This window comes from Procambarus clarkii, chromosome 43, assembly GCF_040958095.1.
Source record: "Procambarus clarkii isolate CNS0578487 chromosome 43, FALCON_Pclarkii_2.0, whole genome shotgun sequence".
In the NCBI taxonomy this organism is placed as follows: domain Eukaryota; kingdom Metazoa; phylum Arthropoda; class Malacostraca; order Decapoda; family Cambaridae; genus Procambarus; species Procambarus clarkii.
Window position 1 is genome coordinate 4,162,679 of NC_091192.1, and position 18,604 is coordinate 4,181,282.

Consider the following 18,604-nt stretch of genomic DNA (forward strand, 5'->3'; position numbering starts at 1 on the left):
ACGGGACAGATGTGACGTCCACCCCGAACGCAAACCGGAGCGGCTCCGCCAGCGCAGCACAAAACGAGGCGACAGTAAGAAACATCAAATAACTGTAGTCCTGAAACCCCAAGAAAGGACAAAGCAACCCGATGCAAAAGAGAAGACAACTTACAAAGAGCAAGAAAAAAGGTGCATAGAAACACCAGGAACATCCTACTGTCGCCAAGACGAAGTTCGCAGGTGGGCCACCATCAACAAAGCCACCTGATCACCACAGAGATGGTGATACCCGCGTCAAAATACCAGACGCGAAGAGCCGAGGAGAAGGCTGAACCAGTCACGTACAGGACCGGTCCGACCTGCCGAAAGAGGCGGAGCCGCGGGAAAACGCCCCGGGTTCGGACACCTATCAAGCAGCATCTGAAAATACTGCTGGGCCGGCCACGAAGGGACCATAAAGACTACTCTCGTGGGAATGGGCTCCAACCGAACCAAAAACCAAAGCAACAGCTGGACCGGGAGAAGAGGAACAGGTACCCCCACCTTGACCAGTCCTGCCGAAAGACATCCACCGTGAACGCCTCGCAGGCGGGTAAGGGCGCCACATAGAATGGGCGACGCCTAGACCACGCCGACTCGAAGACGTCCATGGCCAGGAGTCCATACGTCCAGCAGAGCCAACGAAATGAATCGGCGACGACTGGCCAATCCGCGAACAGAGGAATGAACCGAGACAGCCGTCCGCCAGGACGTAGGACACACCCCGGACATGAACCTCACGGTTAGCTAAACCCCGAGAATCCAGCAAACGAGCCACTCTAAGGGACCAACCCCAAAGGTCAACACCTAAGAGAAACCCTGTGGTTCCGGCAAAGAACAGCTAGAGAACAGTCCAAATGGAACTGAATGGTAGAGCACTGAGTGACCCGAACCCTCCGATTGGAATTTCTTATAGGCGTGATTGTCACTAAGCAGGCAGCTCTAGTAAACTGAGGCAGGTTGGCCCGCGTAACTGGGAACCATGTGCTCGGTCGACCCAAACGTGAACCAACAAATAGTGTTAGTCGACGACACTATCGTAAGTCGAGTCGCATTTTTTGATGAAATTTACATTGTAACTGGAAATTATCGTAAGTCAGGGCAATCGTAAGTCGAGGTGCCACTGTATGTATGTATTGCGCGGTCTAAGGGTTAATCGCAGACATGACTATACTCTCACAAAGTGGAGTGCTCATAAACCATTGCTCCCTTCGCCTCTCTGAGGGAAGCAGGTTCTGGTTCATAGTTCTCGGTAAGCAAAGAACTCCAATTAACTGATGCTCTAGACTAATATAATGGATATCAATCCATTAGCTGCTGAGAGCCGATGGGGCAACCCCCACTCCCGGAAAAAGTTTATCATCAATATAAAACATAATATTAACATAAAACATAAGTGAAGAATACTTCACACTCGCCTTAAGTTTGCCCTTGTCAAGCTGGCGTCTGCAGCCCACAACATAGCGAGGTCCATTTGTAGCTTTCACAATGAACTTTTCTTCAGTGAGCTGCTTGAGAACTTCACCAACAATCTGGCCCACACTCTGCAGGGCCTTCAGGTCATTTTCACTCTTATCATACTGCTTGTCCAGCTCCTTCTTCTCCTCCCTCACTGTAAAGTTGCATCAAAGTAAACAAATCAGTTCACAACAGTAAGGTCTCTTCATATTTCTGATAAACTTATTACTGATAAGCTTAGATACACAAAACTGCCACTGGGGGTTACTGTACACAGTTCAGGCCAAAAGCTAGCTAACTTCACTAAATATATTGCTATATTATCCAACATTACACTCAAAATGCTATCAATATAAAATCTAATTCATAAATAATTTAAAAATATCAAGATAGTGAAATCTAGATCCAAAATTATTATCTACAGTACTGTATATAGATGTGATAAGAGAAATTAGGTCAAATGGAGAAGTAGGTCTGTATATTAAAGAAGAACTGGTATGCACAGAGCTCCTGAACTCAACCAATGAAAAATAAACCTAATTATTATTCTAATATAGTATACACAACTGCCAGATGTTGAGGAATTTACAGAGCAGATGTACAAAATAGAGAATATCCTTTATAATCTAGCAAACCCAGTACCAAATATTATCTTTCTTGGACACTTCAATTTACCCAGTTTAAGATGGAGAATAACGAACAATAATATTACAGCAGGAAACCAACATGAAACAAACCACAGGTCAGAACTGCTGAAATTCTGTGACAAATTCTCACTCACTCAACCAACAGATTACAGAAACTAGGAACAAAAACACTATTCCAGTCTATTACTGGTGAGGTCGACGTAGAGATGGAGGATGAAGAAGGAAGTGAAGAACCAACACCAATGACTACAAAATACAGTGAACTCATATCTTCTGATGACTTATTAATTAATTTTTCATCCAACTGTGCTCATCCAGAAGTTGGAAACATTTATCAGTACCTGAGGCGAACCAAAGAGCTGATCATACAACAGGCCAGTGAACACAGAAGGCAAGCTACACTTTATTCTTATATGGTACGAAAATCAAGCCAAACACCTTCAACCAGTGAGGCATCACAGGCAAGCCAGATGCCTTCAACAAGTGAGGCCTCACAGGCAAGCCAGATGCCTTCAACCAGTGAGGCTTCCACAGCTTGCAGTCAAAACTAACTTTGCTTCATGAACTGTACAGTAATTTTAAGTGTTAATTTTAGTGTTGTGTTAGTATAGGCTTACGTAAATTATCAAGAATTCTTAACTTCAAGATGTGTGGCATCAATCAAGAAGACGAACACCAACAAGGCAAGTTGGTTTCTAGTTGAATATTAAATAATTATATGTGGCAAGGCAATTCAAATTATGTTGTTTGTAGTATAAAAATAGTTGGAAATGGTTAGTTTTGGACTCGGAGGTGAAAAAGTACTATTATCTGGAACACATGATTATCCGGCTGGGGGTCCTTCCCATATACTCCCGATAATCGAGCGAGACAGTACTAACGAAAAGTGGCCCGCTACACAGCAGCCAGCAAACGCCACCACCTTCCCTCCCTCACCTCACCTTACTCGCCAACACTCCTCCTCCTCCCACATACTGTTTTTGCTTCTATTCACTACATACAGAGGAACCTCGGTTAACAAATTTAATCCGTTCCGGCACCAATCTCGTCGTGTGACACACTCGTCTTGCGAACCGAATTTCCCCATTTAAAATAATAGAAATACAATTAATCCGTTCCACCCTTGAAAAACATCAATATGAAATTTTATAATGTAATTATATGTAATTATTATGAATGTTTTGTTTTACTGTTGTCAGCTGTACTTGACCTTATGAAGAGTTGTTGCTAGCTTGAGGGAGACGATGGAGAGGTGAATGTTACAAACCGTACATTAACCCTTAAATGGCGCATAGCTATATACCATTTGACACCCACAGGCGCATACCAAAAAAAAAAAAAAAAAAAAATTATTTTTTCTTCCTAACCTGTTAATTTATGTTCACTGATCACAGGAAAAAATGATAAAAAGTCGTAAGTGGCATATATTGCTCGCTATAGGGCGAGGAATTCTGGCAAAAAATAGGCGCTGACTCAGCGTGCGTCCCAGGCGGTCTGTTGATCGCCAGCTGTCAGGCCAGAGTTTCCACAAAGAGATAATTATCTAATTATTTCAATGTCTCTGATTTTTCGTAGTTTTTTTGCTGTAATATTATTCAATAGTGTGTAGTGTGATATATTTATATAATAAAATGAGTGAATCATCGCTGTACTCAAAAATATGGTGTGCATATTGTTGATTCAATTATGATTCATCAAACAGTGAACAAATACTTTGTCGGTTATTACACTATATACACAGGTTATATATAAGTATCTGCATGTTTTGTTCACCATAACGAACCACTAAGTTGCTATTATGAGTCAAAAAGTCACGAGGAGTGACCGCCGTGTACCAGCCAGCCACTCACGCCCTCCCTCAAGTCATATGACTCACCCACATTCTCCTCCCACAATACTGTTTTTGCTTTTATTCACTATATACAGACGCTATATATAAGTATCTACATTCGTGTTCACCATATCAAACCACTAAGTTGGTATGCCGAGTGGCAGTGGCAGCACGCCACTGGCTGCCACTCCCTCCCTCACCTCACCTGACTTGCCACCATTCTCCACCCACCATACTGTTTTTGCTTTTATATACAGATGTTATATATAAGTATTTACATGTTTTGTTCACCATAACTGTACATCTAAGCTTGTATGGTGAGTAAAGGCACAAAGACGTAGGACCTCACACAGTCAGCTGATGGCTGCCGCCCTCAAGGCCAGACGCACTAATATTTCTCCTCCAACAATACTGTTTGTGGTGTTATTATAGTGTGAGGGAATGTAGATTCCCTCAGCTAGTCTTCCTAGTTTTCTAGAGTAGGCTAGTCGCTCTAGGGACTCTAGTCAAGAAGTTTTCAAACTAACATACACTTGTGGGGTGTTGGATGAAAGCTCTTGCTATGGACTATTATTTAAGACTAGTCAGAAGTCTGTGATTGCTCTGTAGAGAGAATTACAGAAATTTTTCTGTTTCTGTGAAATAGGATGAGGTTTGGGAAGTGAGTGGTATGAGAGGATACTTGACTCTCCCAACGGTTTTAGAGGTGGGGGGGACAGTGGGGTGAACGTTGCCCCCCCCAACATGTGAGACAGGCAGACATTGTCTTTAGGTCTTTAGGATAATGAGGGGGGACTGGATGGATGGATGATGAGGGTGGGTGGATGGATGGATGGATGATGAGGGTGACTGGATGGATGATGAGGGGGACTGGATAGATGGCTGGCTGGGGGACTGGATGGATGGATGGTTGGGGGATCTTATGGATGGATGGTTGGGGGACTGGATGGGTGGATAATGAGTGGAACTGGATGCATGAATGAGGGGGACTGGATGGATGGATGGATGGATGATATGGGGGACTAGATGGATGGATGGATGATGAGGGGGACTGGATGGATGATAAGGGGGACTGGATGGATGGATGGATGGATGGATGATGAGGGGGACTGGATGGATGGATGGATGATGAGGGGGACTGGATGGATGGATGGATGATGAGGGGGACTGGATGGATGAGGGGTGACTGGATGGATGATGAGGGGGACTGGATGGATGGATGGATGAGGGAGACTGGATGGATGGATGATGAGGGGGACTGGATGGATGGATGATGAGGGGGACTGAATAGATGGATGATGAGGGGGACTGGATGGATGGATGATGAGGGGGACTGGATGGATGGATGATGAGGGGGACTGGATGGATGGATGGATGGATGATGAGGGGGACTGGATGGATGAGGGGTGACTGGATGGATGATGAGGGGTGACTGGATGGATGATGAGGGGGACTGGATGGATGGATGGATGATGAGGGAGACTGGATGGATGGATGATGAGGGGGACTGGATGGATGGATGATGAGGGGGACTGGATAGATGGATGATGAGGGGGACTGGATGGATGGATGATGAGGGGGACTGGATGGATGGATGATGAGGGGGGCTGGATGGATGGATGATGAGGGGGACTGGATGGATAGATGATGAGGGGGACTGGATAGATGGATGATGAGGGGGACTGGATGGATGGATGATGAGGGGGACTGGATGGATGGATGATGAGGGGGACTGGATGGATGGATGATGAGGGGGACTGGATGGATGGATGATGAGGGGGGCTGGATGGATGGATGATGAGGGGGGCTGGATGGATGGATGATGAGGGGGGCTGGATGGATGGATGATGAGGGGACTGGATGGATGGATGATGAGGGGGTCTGGATGGATGGATGATGAGGGGGGCTGGATGGATGGATGATGAGGGGGGCTGGATGGATGGATGATGAGGGGGGCTGGATGGATGGATGATGAGGGGGACTGGATGGATGGATGATGAGGGGGGCTGGATGGATGGATGATGAGGGGGGCTGGATGGATGGATGATGAGGGGGACTGGATGGATGGATGATGAGGGGGTCTGGATGGATGGATGGTTTGGGGACAGGATGGATGGATGGTTGGGGGACTGGATGGATGGATGAGGGGGACTGGATGGATGGATGGATGAGGGGGACTGGATGGATGGATGATGGATGATACCTGCTTGATGGGGTTCTGGGAGTTATTCTACTCCCCAAGCCCAGCCAGAGGCCAGGCTTGACTTGTGAGAGTTTGGTCCACTAGGCTGTTGTTTGGAGCAGCCCGCAGGCCCACATACCCACCACAGCCCGGCTGATCCGGAACTTCTCTAAGAAAACAGTCCAGTTTTCTCTTGAAGATGTCCACGGTTGTTCCGGCAATATTTCTTATAGTTGCTGGGAGGACGTTGAACAACCGTGGATCTCTGATATTTATAGTGCTCTCTGATTGTGCCTATGGCACCCCTGCTCTTCACTGGTTCAATCTTGCATTTTCTTCCATATCGTTCACTCCAGTACGTTGTTATTTTACTGTGTAGATTAGGGACCTGGCCCTCCAGTATTTTCCATGTATATATTATTTGGTATCTCTCTCGTCTCCTTTCTAGAGAGAACATTTGGAGAGCTTTGAGACGATCCCAATAATTTAGGTGTTTTATCTCGTCTATGCATGCCGTATATGTTCTCTGTATTCTCTCTATTTCAGCAATCTCTCCTGCTCTGAAGGGGGAAGTGAGTACTGAGCAGTACTCGAGACGGGACAACACAAGTGACTTGAAGAGTTGTGAGGATCCCATTGGGTCCAGGGATCCCATTGTGATGGGATCCCTGGATTTGAAAGTTCTCGTAATCCATCCGATCATTTTTCTGGCTGACGCGACATTTGCTTGGTTATGCTCCCTAAACGTTAGATCGTCGGACATCATTACTCCCAAATCCTTGACATACTGTTTTTCTACTATGGGAAGATTCGAATGTGTTTTGTACCCTGTATTATGTTTCAGATCCTCATTTTTGCCGTACCTGAGTACCTGAAATTTATCACTGTTAAACGTCATGTTATTTTCTGCTGCCCAATCAAAAACTTTGTTGACATCTGCTTGTAGTTTTTCAATGTCTTCAGCAGAGGTAATTTTCATGCTGATTTTTGTGTCATCTGCAAAGGACGACACGAAGCTGTGACGTGTATTTTTGTCTATATCAGATATGAGAATAAGGAACAGTAGCGGTGCAATGACTGTACCTTGAGGTACAGAGCTTTTAACATCGCTTGGACTCGATTTTATCTGATTGACTGTTACTCTTTGTGTTCTGTTCAACAGGAAATTGAGTATCTAGTGTCCTACTTTTCCAGTTATTCCCATTTTTGTGAGCTATCACCCCATGGATGGATGATGTGGGGGACTGGATGGATGGATGATGAGGGGGACTGAATGGATGGATGGTGAGGGGGGACTGGATGGATGATGAGGGGGACTGAATGGATGGATGGTGAGGGGGGACTGGATGGATGGATGATGAGGGGGACTGAATGGATGGATGGTGAGGGGGACTGAATGGATGGATGGTGAGGGGGGACTGGATGAATGGATGGATGGTGAGGGGGGACTGGATGAATGGATGGATGGTGAGGGGGGGGGACTGGATGGATAGTGAGGGGGGATTGGAGGGCTAGATGGATGGATGATGTGGGGGACTGGATGTATGGATGGATAGTGGGGGGGGGGGGGACTGGATGGCTGGATGATGAGGGGGACTGGATGGATGGTAGGGGTGATCCCCGCTATCCCCATACCCCCCCATCACAATACTTTTCTCCCAGCTATCCTCGTACCCCTATCCTGCCACTGGACTCCTTGCTATACCCATACACCCATCCCGACACTGGACTCCCCGCTATCCTCATAACCTCATCCCGCCACTGGACTTCCCGCTACCTTCATCCCCCGCACCACACCCTCCCTGCTACCCCCCCATTCCGCCTACCAGACCCCTCCCCACAACCTCCATCCCCCCCACACCAGACCCCCCTCCACAGCTGTACCCTCCCAGACACATCTGGAAGGTATTACTACTATCGTGCACCATTCACGTGCGCTGCAGAAATGACGTCGTGCACAAATCGGTGCGAGCGAGCTCGTGGCGACACTGAAATGTGTTTACTCATTTTAGTTTTCTCACCTTAATTCTCGAGCTACGTCATTCGTTTTGGTATCAATTTGTTCGCAATAGAATCCCCTACAGATGTATGTGCATATAATTTCCAAAAGCCCAACGTGACTCCCCACAGCAAAGCCTAAAGTTACCCGTGAACTAGCACCAATTTGCACACCACGGCCTAATGTGTATACTCGTTCAGTTTGATAACATCAATTTTCATTCGTTTTTCATTTTGGTATCAAATTGTTCGCAATATAAAGGTGCGTATTTTAAAACTAGTCCCGTAATAATAGAGCAATAACTAGAATTTTAACAAATATTTTAAGTTTGGATGCTCATCATTACTATTTACAGTGTTACCTCGGTTTAAGAGTTTAATCCGTTCCTGGAGACAGCTCGTATTGCGAAAACTTGTAATCTGAAGCTAATTTCCCGATAAGAAATAATGGGAAATGAATTAATCCGTTCCTGACTACCCAAAAACCTCACTTCAAACTAAATTTTATACCTAATTTATCTAAATAAACTACAAAACTATGTCTAAGTTATTACTTACCCTTGTTGATGAATGCTGTAGGTGTATGGAAGATGGTGAGGAGGAGGGAGGAGGAGAGGTGTTACTGTTTGGAAGGGGAGTCTCCTTCCATTATAACATCAGGCAGTGAGGACCTCTCTGGGGTGCACTCCCTGGCACTTTTGCCTGCATACCACTAGGATTTCCTTTTCTTACTAAGACTCTGTCTAAAGACACTTGTTTTTTCCCTACATTTTAACACTTGTCTGTAGTAAGGCATCACATTGTCATTTAAAAGGTCAATGCAACTGCCTGCTACAGCTTTATCTGGGTGAGTTTTTTCAACAAAACTTTGCAGTTCTTCCCATACTTCACACATTTTCTTAATGAGGAAGGGACATCCTCCACTGCCTCTACTCACACTATTTTCTTAGGTTGAACCTTACCACTGGCTTTCTTGGGACCCATGGCGAGATATATAGCAACTACTTTTATGCTCAAATGTTAAAAAATCCGACAAAAAACTGTAAATCCTTGTGAAGAATTCAGGCAGGATAGTCACTGGGCGTGAAGCACTCGTAAACTGAGGTGCGATCGCCATGCCACCACGCACTAGGTTTGCTCGTATCCCTATGCAAATTTTCCGACCAAATCGGGAACGTAACCCGAAAAACTTGTGAACTGGGTTACAAGGACGCTTGTAACCCAGGGTTTCACTGTATACGCTGGTCCGGCCAAATATCCGGTAGTCTGGCTTCTATGGACATTCTGTCTGGAGAGGGATACAACTTTATTCTCCCACAATTTTTGCCGGATTAGGGCTTTTTGGGATCGGCGGGCTTCCGATTAGCGAGCGTCTACAGTATCATTATTGGTATAGCATCTCTAGTTTGAAAGGCTCGTTATCCAACCTGTCATTTTTCTTGCAGTTGTGATGGCTACTTTATGGTTGCTGAGAAATCCCGGACGGGACTGAAATAGTTGGGCACATTTCCTTTCACCTAATGCCTCTGTTCACCTAGCAGTAAGTAGGTATTCAGGAGTCAGCATCTTGTGGGGTTGCATCCTTGGCAGGGGTTTAGTAATTTGTCCTGGGGAGAGGGGCGGGACCGCGATATAAGCCTTATGTGTATGAACACACTCGGGCTTCCTGTCCCCCAACACAATGAATTATAAATGTACAGGATATGAATAGTGTAAAAAATATTTTGCCGAAGTAGTTAATCTCTATAACAGATCCTTAGAGTATTTGGGTAAGTGGATAACACCACTATAAGAGGTTTCTTGTTTGAAGCAGATGACCTTGAGTGAAATACAAAATTGGGATGAAGTGGAGCCTTGCGTCAAATGTTAACCAAACCACACACTAGAAAGTGAAGGGACGACGACGTTTCGGTCCGTCCTAAACCATTCTCAAGTCGATTGTCTTGTCGAGTGTGAATGTGATTGTCGATTGACAATCGACTTGGTGAGAATGGTCCAGGGCGGACCGAAACGTCGTCGTCCCTTCACTTTCTAGTGTGTGGTTTGGTCAACATATTTCAGCCACGTTATTGTGACTCCTCGTCTGCACTTGCATCAAATATTTGAAAGATAACGGGGTAGCAGTTGATGATGTGAAGTGTTTTGATCAAATTTGTAACTGGAAGAAGTTTTTAGAAAATTACAAGTGATGAAGAATTGAGTAAATTGCCAGTACATAAAAAACAGACCAGACACTTTGAAAAATCAAAGTAAATTTAATGCCACTGAGAACTGCTAAGCATTGCACAATTTTTATTTGCAGCGGCATCCCACAATGTATATATAGAGCGAGTGTTTTCACTAATGCAAAGTCAGTGTAGTAAGGAAATGAACAAATGTTGATAAACTATGTGTATTCTGACAGTACAGTACAACCTCCCAGATACATATCGCAGTGACTTCTTCACCTTTTTAAAGTCCAATAAAGCACTGCTGAAAGAGTCAGATCTACAGAAAAATATTCGCACATCAAGTCAGAGAAAGAGTGGGAGAAGAAGATTGTAACCAAGAGTTCCAGATGATCAGCCTCACGTAAAGTGTGGAGGGAGCCACATTCAAAGTGCCCACCCGAGGGAGTGTTTCATACTTTACGTGAAGCTGCGTCCTGATTAGTGAGCAGCTGCACACACCTCGGGCACAGAGAAGACAACCACACCTGCAGAGCACACACATGTAACTCCACCCGCTTGATCTTGGGTGACCTTCCACACATTGGCTGTACATCGCGACTTTGCCTCTCGTCTACCCACAAAACCTGGACTTGCTTCTGCTTCCACCAATGAAGGCTCGAGATGCCAGGTGAGCCTCTCTCACTTGTACGTATTCTTCGTCACTCTGACCGCCATATGGGTTATTACATCAAGAAAAAGTAAATTTTGTTGCACTTGAATTTTTTTCTAAATAATTCTGTACTATGTTTTCTATTATAATATAATTATTTTCTATTATTTTTCTATAATTTTCTATTATAATTTCTATTATAAAAAGTAATGATATTAAAAACTAAAGGTTGTGGTACAGTGCAACAATACATATATAACACCAAAGGGCCAAAGTGTGTGTGTTGGGCAAAGGCAGAGAGACCTCTAATGTCTCTCTCCACACATGGCAACCCTACTCCAAACGGTCACCCATCCAGTACTGGCCTCAACCTGACTGATACATCACCCACTGATACAGAGGGAGTTAGGCCCGTGGTTAAGTACTGGAAGCAGGTGCCCGTGATGAGTGTGTGAGGTAAACTTGGAGTGGAGTGTACACAGAGACTCACGGCCTGCCAACACACACCCGGGCTTCACCTCCCAATATTTACTCACATTTCCTCAACTTGGAGTCCACCTCACGGTGTTCTATCAGCCTCCGACGGTAGTCTGAGAGACATTGGTCCCGCTCCGCAGTCATGTTTGTTGTGATCTGACTGGTGCCGCCCCGCCGACCCTCGACTTCCTACACCTTTCAAACATTTTCTTATCTCTCGCTTTGTTTTATGTACTTTACTCATCATATATTAAATAAAAATATATTATGCATACTCGATAACAGAATCTGATTATATAGTTATTATATTTTTAATGATAAACAAAGTCAATGAAATATTAAAAGACTTGAAGAGCTAGATGCGGCAATGACTAACCATCCTGTGAGATGGGAATATTTTTACATGAACTTAAAGCTACTTTTTGATCCACACTGTGCAATCTTTCATATAGAATAGACTAGCAGCACATTGCTGTGTATACCTAAGCTTGTTAATACAAACAATGGAAATATTAATAATAATAATAATAATAATAATAATAATAATAATAATAATAATAATAATAATAATAATAATAATAATAATAATAATAATAATAATAATAATAATAATAATAATAATAATAATAATAATAATAATAATAATAATAATAATAATAATAATAATAATAATTTACATGTATTTACCTGAATTTATCTGAGAGGGGTCACTAACACTCTAGTGGGGTTGACAAGAAGAGGAAGCCGGCCGCTTGTCAAAGGTCCCCATCATTTGCTCTCATGATTTTCTCAAGCTGGATTTTAGTTGTTAAAACCAATATCAATATAATCGAGCTGGATTTTAATTGTTAAAGACCAATATTAAATCTACCTATATTATACAAATATTTGATTTTTTTTATAAACAGCTCTACAACCTCGTAAAATTCAACATATTAAGTCCCTGTCAATTTGGTTTCCGCTTCCAAAAGAGTACCAACGATGCAATTATTAGTCTGCTTGATATAATTTACACAGCCTTTGACAAAAATGAGTTCCAAATTGGACTCTTCACTGACCTGAGAAAGGCCTTTGATACTGTTAACCATAACAACCTCTTATCTATTTGATATTCCAAGAGTACGACTTAATCAAACTAGAAATGCTTTACAAATCAAGGGACCCAGAATGTGGAATGACCTTTCCCAATTATGTTAAAGACTGTACCTCTCTCAACCAGTTTAAGATAAAAACTAAGTACTACCTAATTCACTCCATGTAACCTGCCTCACCCCTAAATGTCAACCCATGTTTATTTATTTATTTATTTATTTATTTACAAGAAGGTACATTGAGTTAGTAGAGAATACATAGCATAGTATTTACAATCTTGTAAAGCCACTAGTACGCGCAGCGTTTCGGGCAGGTCCTTAATCTAACAGATAATTTTAAGTAGGTAAATTCTAGCAGAATTAATAAAATGATAACAGATACATTGCAAGAAAAAAATGAGATGAGATAGATTAGTAAGTATAGTAAAGCACATTGGTATATTAAAGCTCTGATTGATTACATTGACAACTTGATTGATAATTTAAACAAGATTAATAGACACCATACAGCAGATTGATAGCACATATAAGAAGACAGCAATGATCACAATGGTAAACAGTCTCACATGGTTACAGTCTCCGTGGTGTAGTGGTAAGACACTCGCCAGGCGTTCCGCGAGCGCTATGTCATGGGTTCGTATCCTGGCCGGGGAGGATTTACTGGGCACAATTCCTTAACTGTAGCCTCTGTTTAACGCAACAGTAAAATGTGTACTTGGATGAAAAAACGATTCTTCGCGGCAGGGGATCGTATTCCAGGGACCTGCCCGAAACGCTATGCGTACTAGTGGCTGTACAAGAATGTAACAACTCTTGTATATATCTCAAAAAAAAAAAAAAAAAAAAATATGTTCAGATTGGGTACATAAGGATTGGAGATTGGGTAGCACTAGATACAGTGTAATTTTAAAGCAACAAGGTAAAAAACTATGGATATGAAATTAGGTACTTTTTAGTTTTGTTTTTGAATGACACAAAAGTTAGACAGCTTTTCAATTCATTAGGGAGTGAGTTCCATAAACTGGGTCCCTTTATTTGCATAGAGTGAATAGGCCAAGAAACTTTCCATCATTTTTATTGCTAATGTTTACATTATCTATCTGAATCTGAATTGCATTTCTAGATTTGCTTCCAAATAAGATGTAATAGATCTTTTCTATGTTAAGTGTTAGTTTGTTGGTTGACATCCATAAGTGGACCTTTTTTTAATTCATTATTAACAACATTATTTAGTGTATGTGGGTTGGGGTTAGAGTAGATGAGGGTAGTATCATCAGCAAACAAAATAGGTTTCAGAATGTTAGAGACATTAGGCAGATCATTGATGTATATAAGAAATAGAAGAGGTCCCAAGATGCTGCCCTGTGGCACTCCAACGGTTATTGGTAGAGTGGGAGAAGTTATATTATTGATGGCTATACATTGGTGTCTATCACTAAGATAGGATTGGATATAGTCCAATGCATGGCCTCGGATTCCATAATGATGAAGGTTTACGTAAGAGGTAATTGTGATTAACAGTATCAAAGGCCTTTCTCAGGTCAATGAAAAGTCCAATCGGAAACTTATTTTTGTCAAGGGCTGAGTAAATTATATCAAGGAGACTAATAATTGCATCGTTGGTACTCTTTTGGGAGCGGAAGCCAAAGTGACAGGGGCTAAGAATGTCGAATTTTACGAGATAGGAGTAGAGCTGTTTGTAGATAATTTTTTCAAATATTTTTGATAGTATGGGTAGGTTTGATATTGGTCTATAATTGTTTATGTCTGCCGGATTACCTCCTTTATGAACTGGCGTTACTCTTGCTTTTTTAAGGGTATCAGGGAAGGTATGACACTCAAGGAATTTGTTGAACAGCAGAGCTATAGGTGGTGCAAGGGCATGGGAGGCGCTCTTGTATACAATGGATGGGATTTCACTAATGTTCCCAGCTTTGGTTTTTAGTGAGTGTATGATGGACACATCATCTGTCGGGCTGACTGGTGAAAGGAGAAGAGAGTTTGGATAGCTGCCTGAGAGATATGTGTTGATATGTGTCTGAGTCTGTGGGATTTTACTGGCAAGGTTAGCACCAACCGATGAAAAGAAGCTATTAAATTCATTTGCCATTTCTAAATCAGTTGACGGTGTAAAGCCATCCTTAGAGAGTGTTATCTGGTTGTGGGAGTGTTGTTTAGTTCCTACCATATTATAGATGGTTTTCCATGTGCTTTTCATGTTGCCTTTTGCTTCTTTGAATCAATTCAATTCAATTTCTTTCTTTATTATGCACCCCATGCCCATCCCGTGGGCGGTGGTGTAAAGGATTACAGAGGCACATAATCGGTTCAGGAACTGAACCCTCTAGTTCGTTTAGCTAAGCAAATAAAAAGTTTTGACGCTAGTTACAAAATTATTATTGTTATATATACATGTACACATTCTCTCATATATTATTAAATATGACCGATATGTCCTATGTCCTATGCTTACAAAACAAGTCACAACCAAAAGGCTTAACAATCCCTGGCTTACAAAGGGAATACTTAAATCTATTAATAAAAAACATGACCTTGAGAAGAAGTATAGGTTAGGAATTGTCTCCAAAGAATTCTCAAAGAATTACTCATTATTGCTGTCTAAGATAATTAGACGAGCCAAAACTAAATACTACGAAGATAAATTTACCCAAATAAAGAGCAACATTAAACAAACTTGGAGAACAATTTCTCAAATATTGGGATCAAAGAAGTCTTTAAATAACAAACCGACTCTCCTGTCTAATAACGATGGTCAGCTTTCAGCCTCTGATTCTGCTATTGAGTTTAATAGGTTCTTCTCTTCCATTGGTTCATCCCTTGCAAATGATATTCCATCTTCCAGTACAGACATTAATGACTATCTTTCAGGTAACTATCCACAGTCTCTGTACCTAAAGCCTATTAATTCCACTGACGTCAATGAGATAATCCTTTCCCTTAAAACCAAGTCTGGTGCCCTTGAGGAGATACCAACTTTAATTTTCAAAAAACCCTCCAGATCTTTAGCCCCTGCTATTGTTTTGCTCTTCAACAAGTCACTTGAACTCCAAACCTTCCCAGATATTCTAAAAAAAGCGAGAGTAACGCCTGTCCACAAATGTGGTAATCTCACAGATGTTAACAACTACAGACCTATATCTATCCTGCCAAACTTGTCAAAAATTGTTGAAAAACTAATCTATAAGCAGCTTTACTCATATCTAGCCAAACTCAATATACTTAGCCCTTGCCAATATGGCTTCAGACCCAAAAAAAGCACTAACGATGCACTTATTAGTATGCTTAACTCGATTCATACAGCTCTTGATAAAAATGAGTTCCCTGTTGGGTTGTTTGTGGACCTGCGTAAAGCTTTTGATACTGTCAACCACCAAAACCTTCTTCTTAAATTACATCATTATGGAGTCAGAGGACACTCCCTACAATACCTCAAATCCTACCTTACTGACAGGCTCCAATATGTTTCTGTGAATAATACAATTTCTCCCACCCTACCCATCAACATTGGTGTTCCCCAGGGCAGCATACTTGGCCCTCTCCTCTTTCTCATCTACATTAATGACCTTCCAAATGCCTCCCAACACCTCAAACCAATTCTATTTGCTGACGATACAACCTTCATTTACTCCAGTCCTGATCCCCTTGCTCTAAATGCCACAGTAAATACTGAGCTAAATAAAGTCCATCTGTGGCTAACTGCCAACAAACTCACCCTTAACATTGACAAAACCTTCTATATTCTGTTTGGCAATAAATCCTCTAATCAAATAAATCTCAAAATAAACAATACCCAAATTTGTAACAAATTAGATGGCAAATTCCTTGGCATTCTCATTGACCACAAGCTGAATTTCCAGGGACACATTCTAAACATATAAAAAAAAGTTTCAAAAACTGTGGGCATTCTTTCTAAGATCAGATATTATGTACCACGCCCTGCCCTGGTGACTCTCTATTACTCCCTTATCTATCCATATCTCAACTATGGTATTTGTGCTTGGGGCTCTACTACCCAAAATCACTTACGTCCTCTAATTACTCAACACAAAGCTGCTATTAGGACAATATCCAATTCTGGCCCCAGACATCACTCGGTACCCCTACTTAAATCTCTGAATATGTTAGACATTAAGTCACTGCACATTCTCTCATGTGTATTATACATATATAAAACGCTAAACTATAATGCCAATCCTGATCTCAAAAGCTTCATAGAAGGTTGTAACAGAACCCATGAGCATCACACCATAAATAAATACAGTTTTGATATTCCTAGAGTACGACTTAATCAAACTAGAAATGCTCTACAAATCAAGGGGCCCAGAATGTGGAATGACCTTCCCAACCATGTTAAAGACTGTACCTCTCTCAACCAGTTTAAGTTAAAAGCGAAGCTATACCTAATAAATTCCTTGTAACCTACCTTACCCCTCTAATGTCAACCAATGTCTGTTTTTTTTCTTTAAAGAGCGCTGTTTGTCGACATAATTGTATTTGTGCTGCTTTTTCATCTATGTTTTCATTTCTTGTTCTCATTCTACTCATTATGCTCAATTAGTATTAAGCTTGTCATTTAAGTTTATCATGCCCGAAACGCTTTGCGTAATAGTGGCTTTAGGCATTGTATGTACTAGCTCTACCTATAAGTCAACCAATTTTTGTAAAAATTTATTGTATGTATGTACCTTACCTAAATAAAATTGTATTGTAAAAAAAAATTGTATTGTATATTATTATCTCATATATTATTAAATATGATATATTATTAAATATGTCTACAGGAAAGACTGCTACCAAAATATACTAATATTCTCTCATATAGGAGAGGTGGAGGAGATTTCAGCAAATTCAACTTCAATAATAAACAGATAAACTGGGAGCAAATAAACCAGGACTTCACAGAAATAAACTGGGAAGAACAGCTAGAAAATGCAAACCTGAACCAGTGCCTGGAAAAAATAAGCTCAGTAGCACTAGAAATATGTTCAAACCGCATACCTATAAGAAAAAAGAGGAAGAGATGCAGATTGGAACGGGAACGTCGTTCCCTATATAGGCGAAGAAATGGTCACTGCTTGCTTGATGCAAGCGGGGATGTTTCTGGCGGGGGAGAAGGAAACAATTGCGCAGCGCGTCCCGCGGCGTTGCGCGGGCAGTTTGGGGCCCCTATAAATACGGGCGCACAATGGGGCTCTGCCCTCACTCCGCCTGCCCTCGCCGCTGCCCTCGCAACCATGCACTCCCCGGCCGCCCGACTTCGCACGAGATGGACAACACGCCAGCTGCCTCGGTACCTGACCTCTTTCTCACGGACATCCTGGGGCCCTCGACACCCCAGACTGTTCCGGCAGGGCCCTCCTGCCCTACACTTCTAAACCCAAGGTGAGGTTTTCTGTTCAACCCTAGTCAGGTCTCCCCAGTGCGGCGTGTGCCAAGCGCCTTCCCCTCGCGGTACGCGTGTGCCGCCTTAGTTAGTCCTTCGGGCTCTCTGCTGGTGCTCCCGGAGAACTGGGGCGCCCCACTTGGGCCTGTGCCGGGCGCCCCCGTGCCGTGCTGGTCGCGTGGCTGGCTTAGGGTCGGCGTGCCCTGGGCCGCGTCCCTAGTGGCCTGCGTTCGGTCTCCTCTCATGCGGGGCCCCGTCCAGCCGTGCCCGTCCGTGCCCAAGGGGCCCCGCCGCGCGGCGTGCTAGGCGCGCGCCCTGCCCGGGGCCCCGTCGGCGGCCAGGCGTGCCCTTGCCGGCGTCGCCATGTGGCCAGGCGTGGTGGGCCCTACGCCCTTTGTGCTCTGCCTTGGGGCCGTCTCCTTTTTATTGGCCTTGGGGTCGTCTGGGCGGGTTCCGGCGTCCTTCCCGCCTTTCCTCCGGGGCTCCCTGGCGCCGGCCCGCCGGGTTTCCCTGGGTGCCTCTGGGGGCCAGGCTTCGCCTTGTCCGAGGCCATGGGTCGCCGTCGGCGACGGTTTGTGGCCAGGTTCGGTCCTACGCCCGGGGCGCATTCTTCTCGGCGGCGGCGACACGTGGCCAGGCGTGGGCGGCCCTATGGCGGGCCCCGCCTTGGGGCCC

The 18,604-nt window shown here is 43.3% G+C and overlaps 1 protein-coding gene across 1 annotated transcript in view; it reads right to left on the minus strand.

The window, feature by feature from the left end:
- The window catches only part of LOC123755712 (26S proteasome regulatory subunit 10B), a 31,371-nt gene extending 19,726 nt beyond the window's left edge, over nt 1-11,645 (minus strand). Inside the window, exons 1-2 of the mRNA XM_045738449.2 lie at nt 11,494-11,645; nt 1,440-1,633 (exon numbers count right to left, since the gene is read on the minus strand). Of these exons, the coding sequence (XP_045594405.1) occupies nt 1,440-1,633; nt 11,494-11,578 (279 nt within the window). The 5' untranslated portion in view covers nt 11,579-11,645. The remainder of the gene's footprint in view (nt 1-1,439; nt 1,634-11,493) is intronic.
- Nucleotides 11,646-18,604: the final 6,959 nt, after the last annotated feature.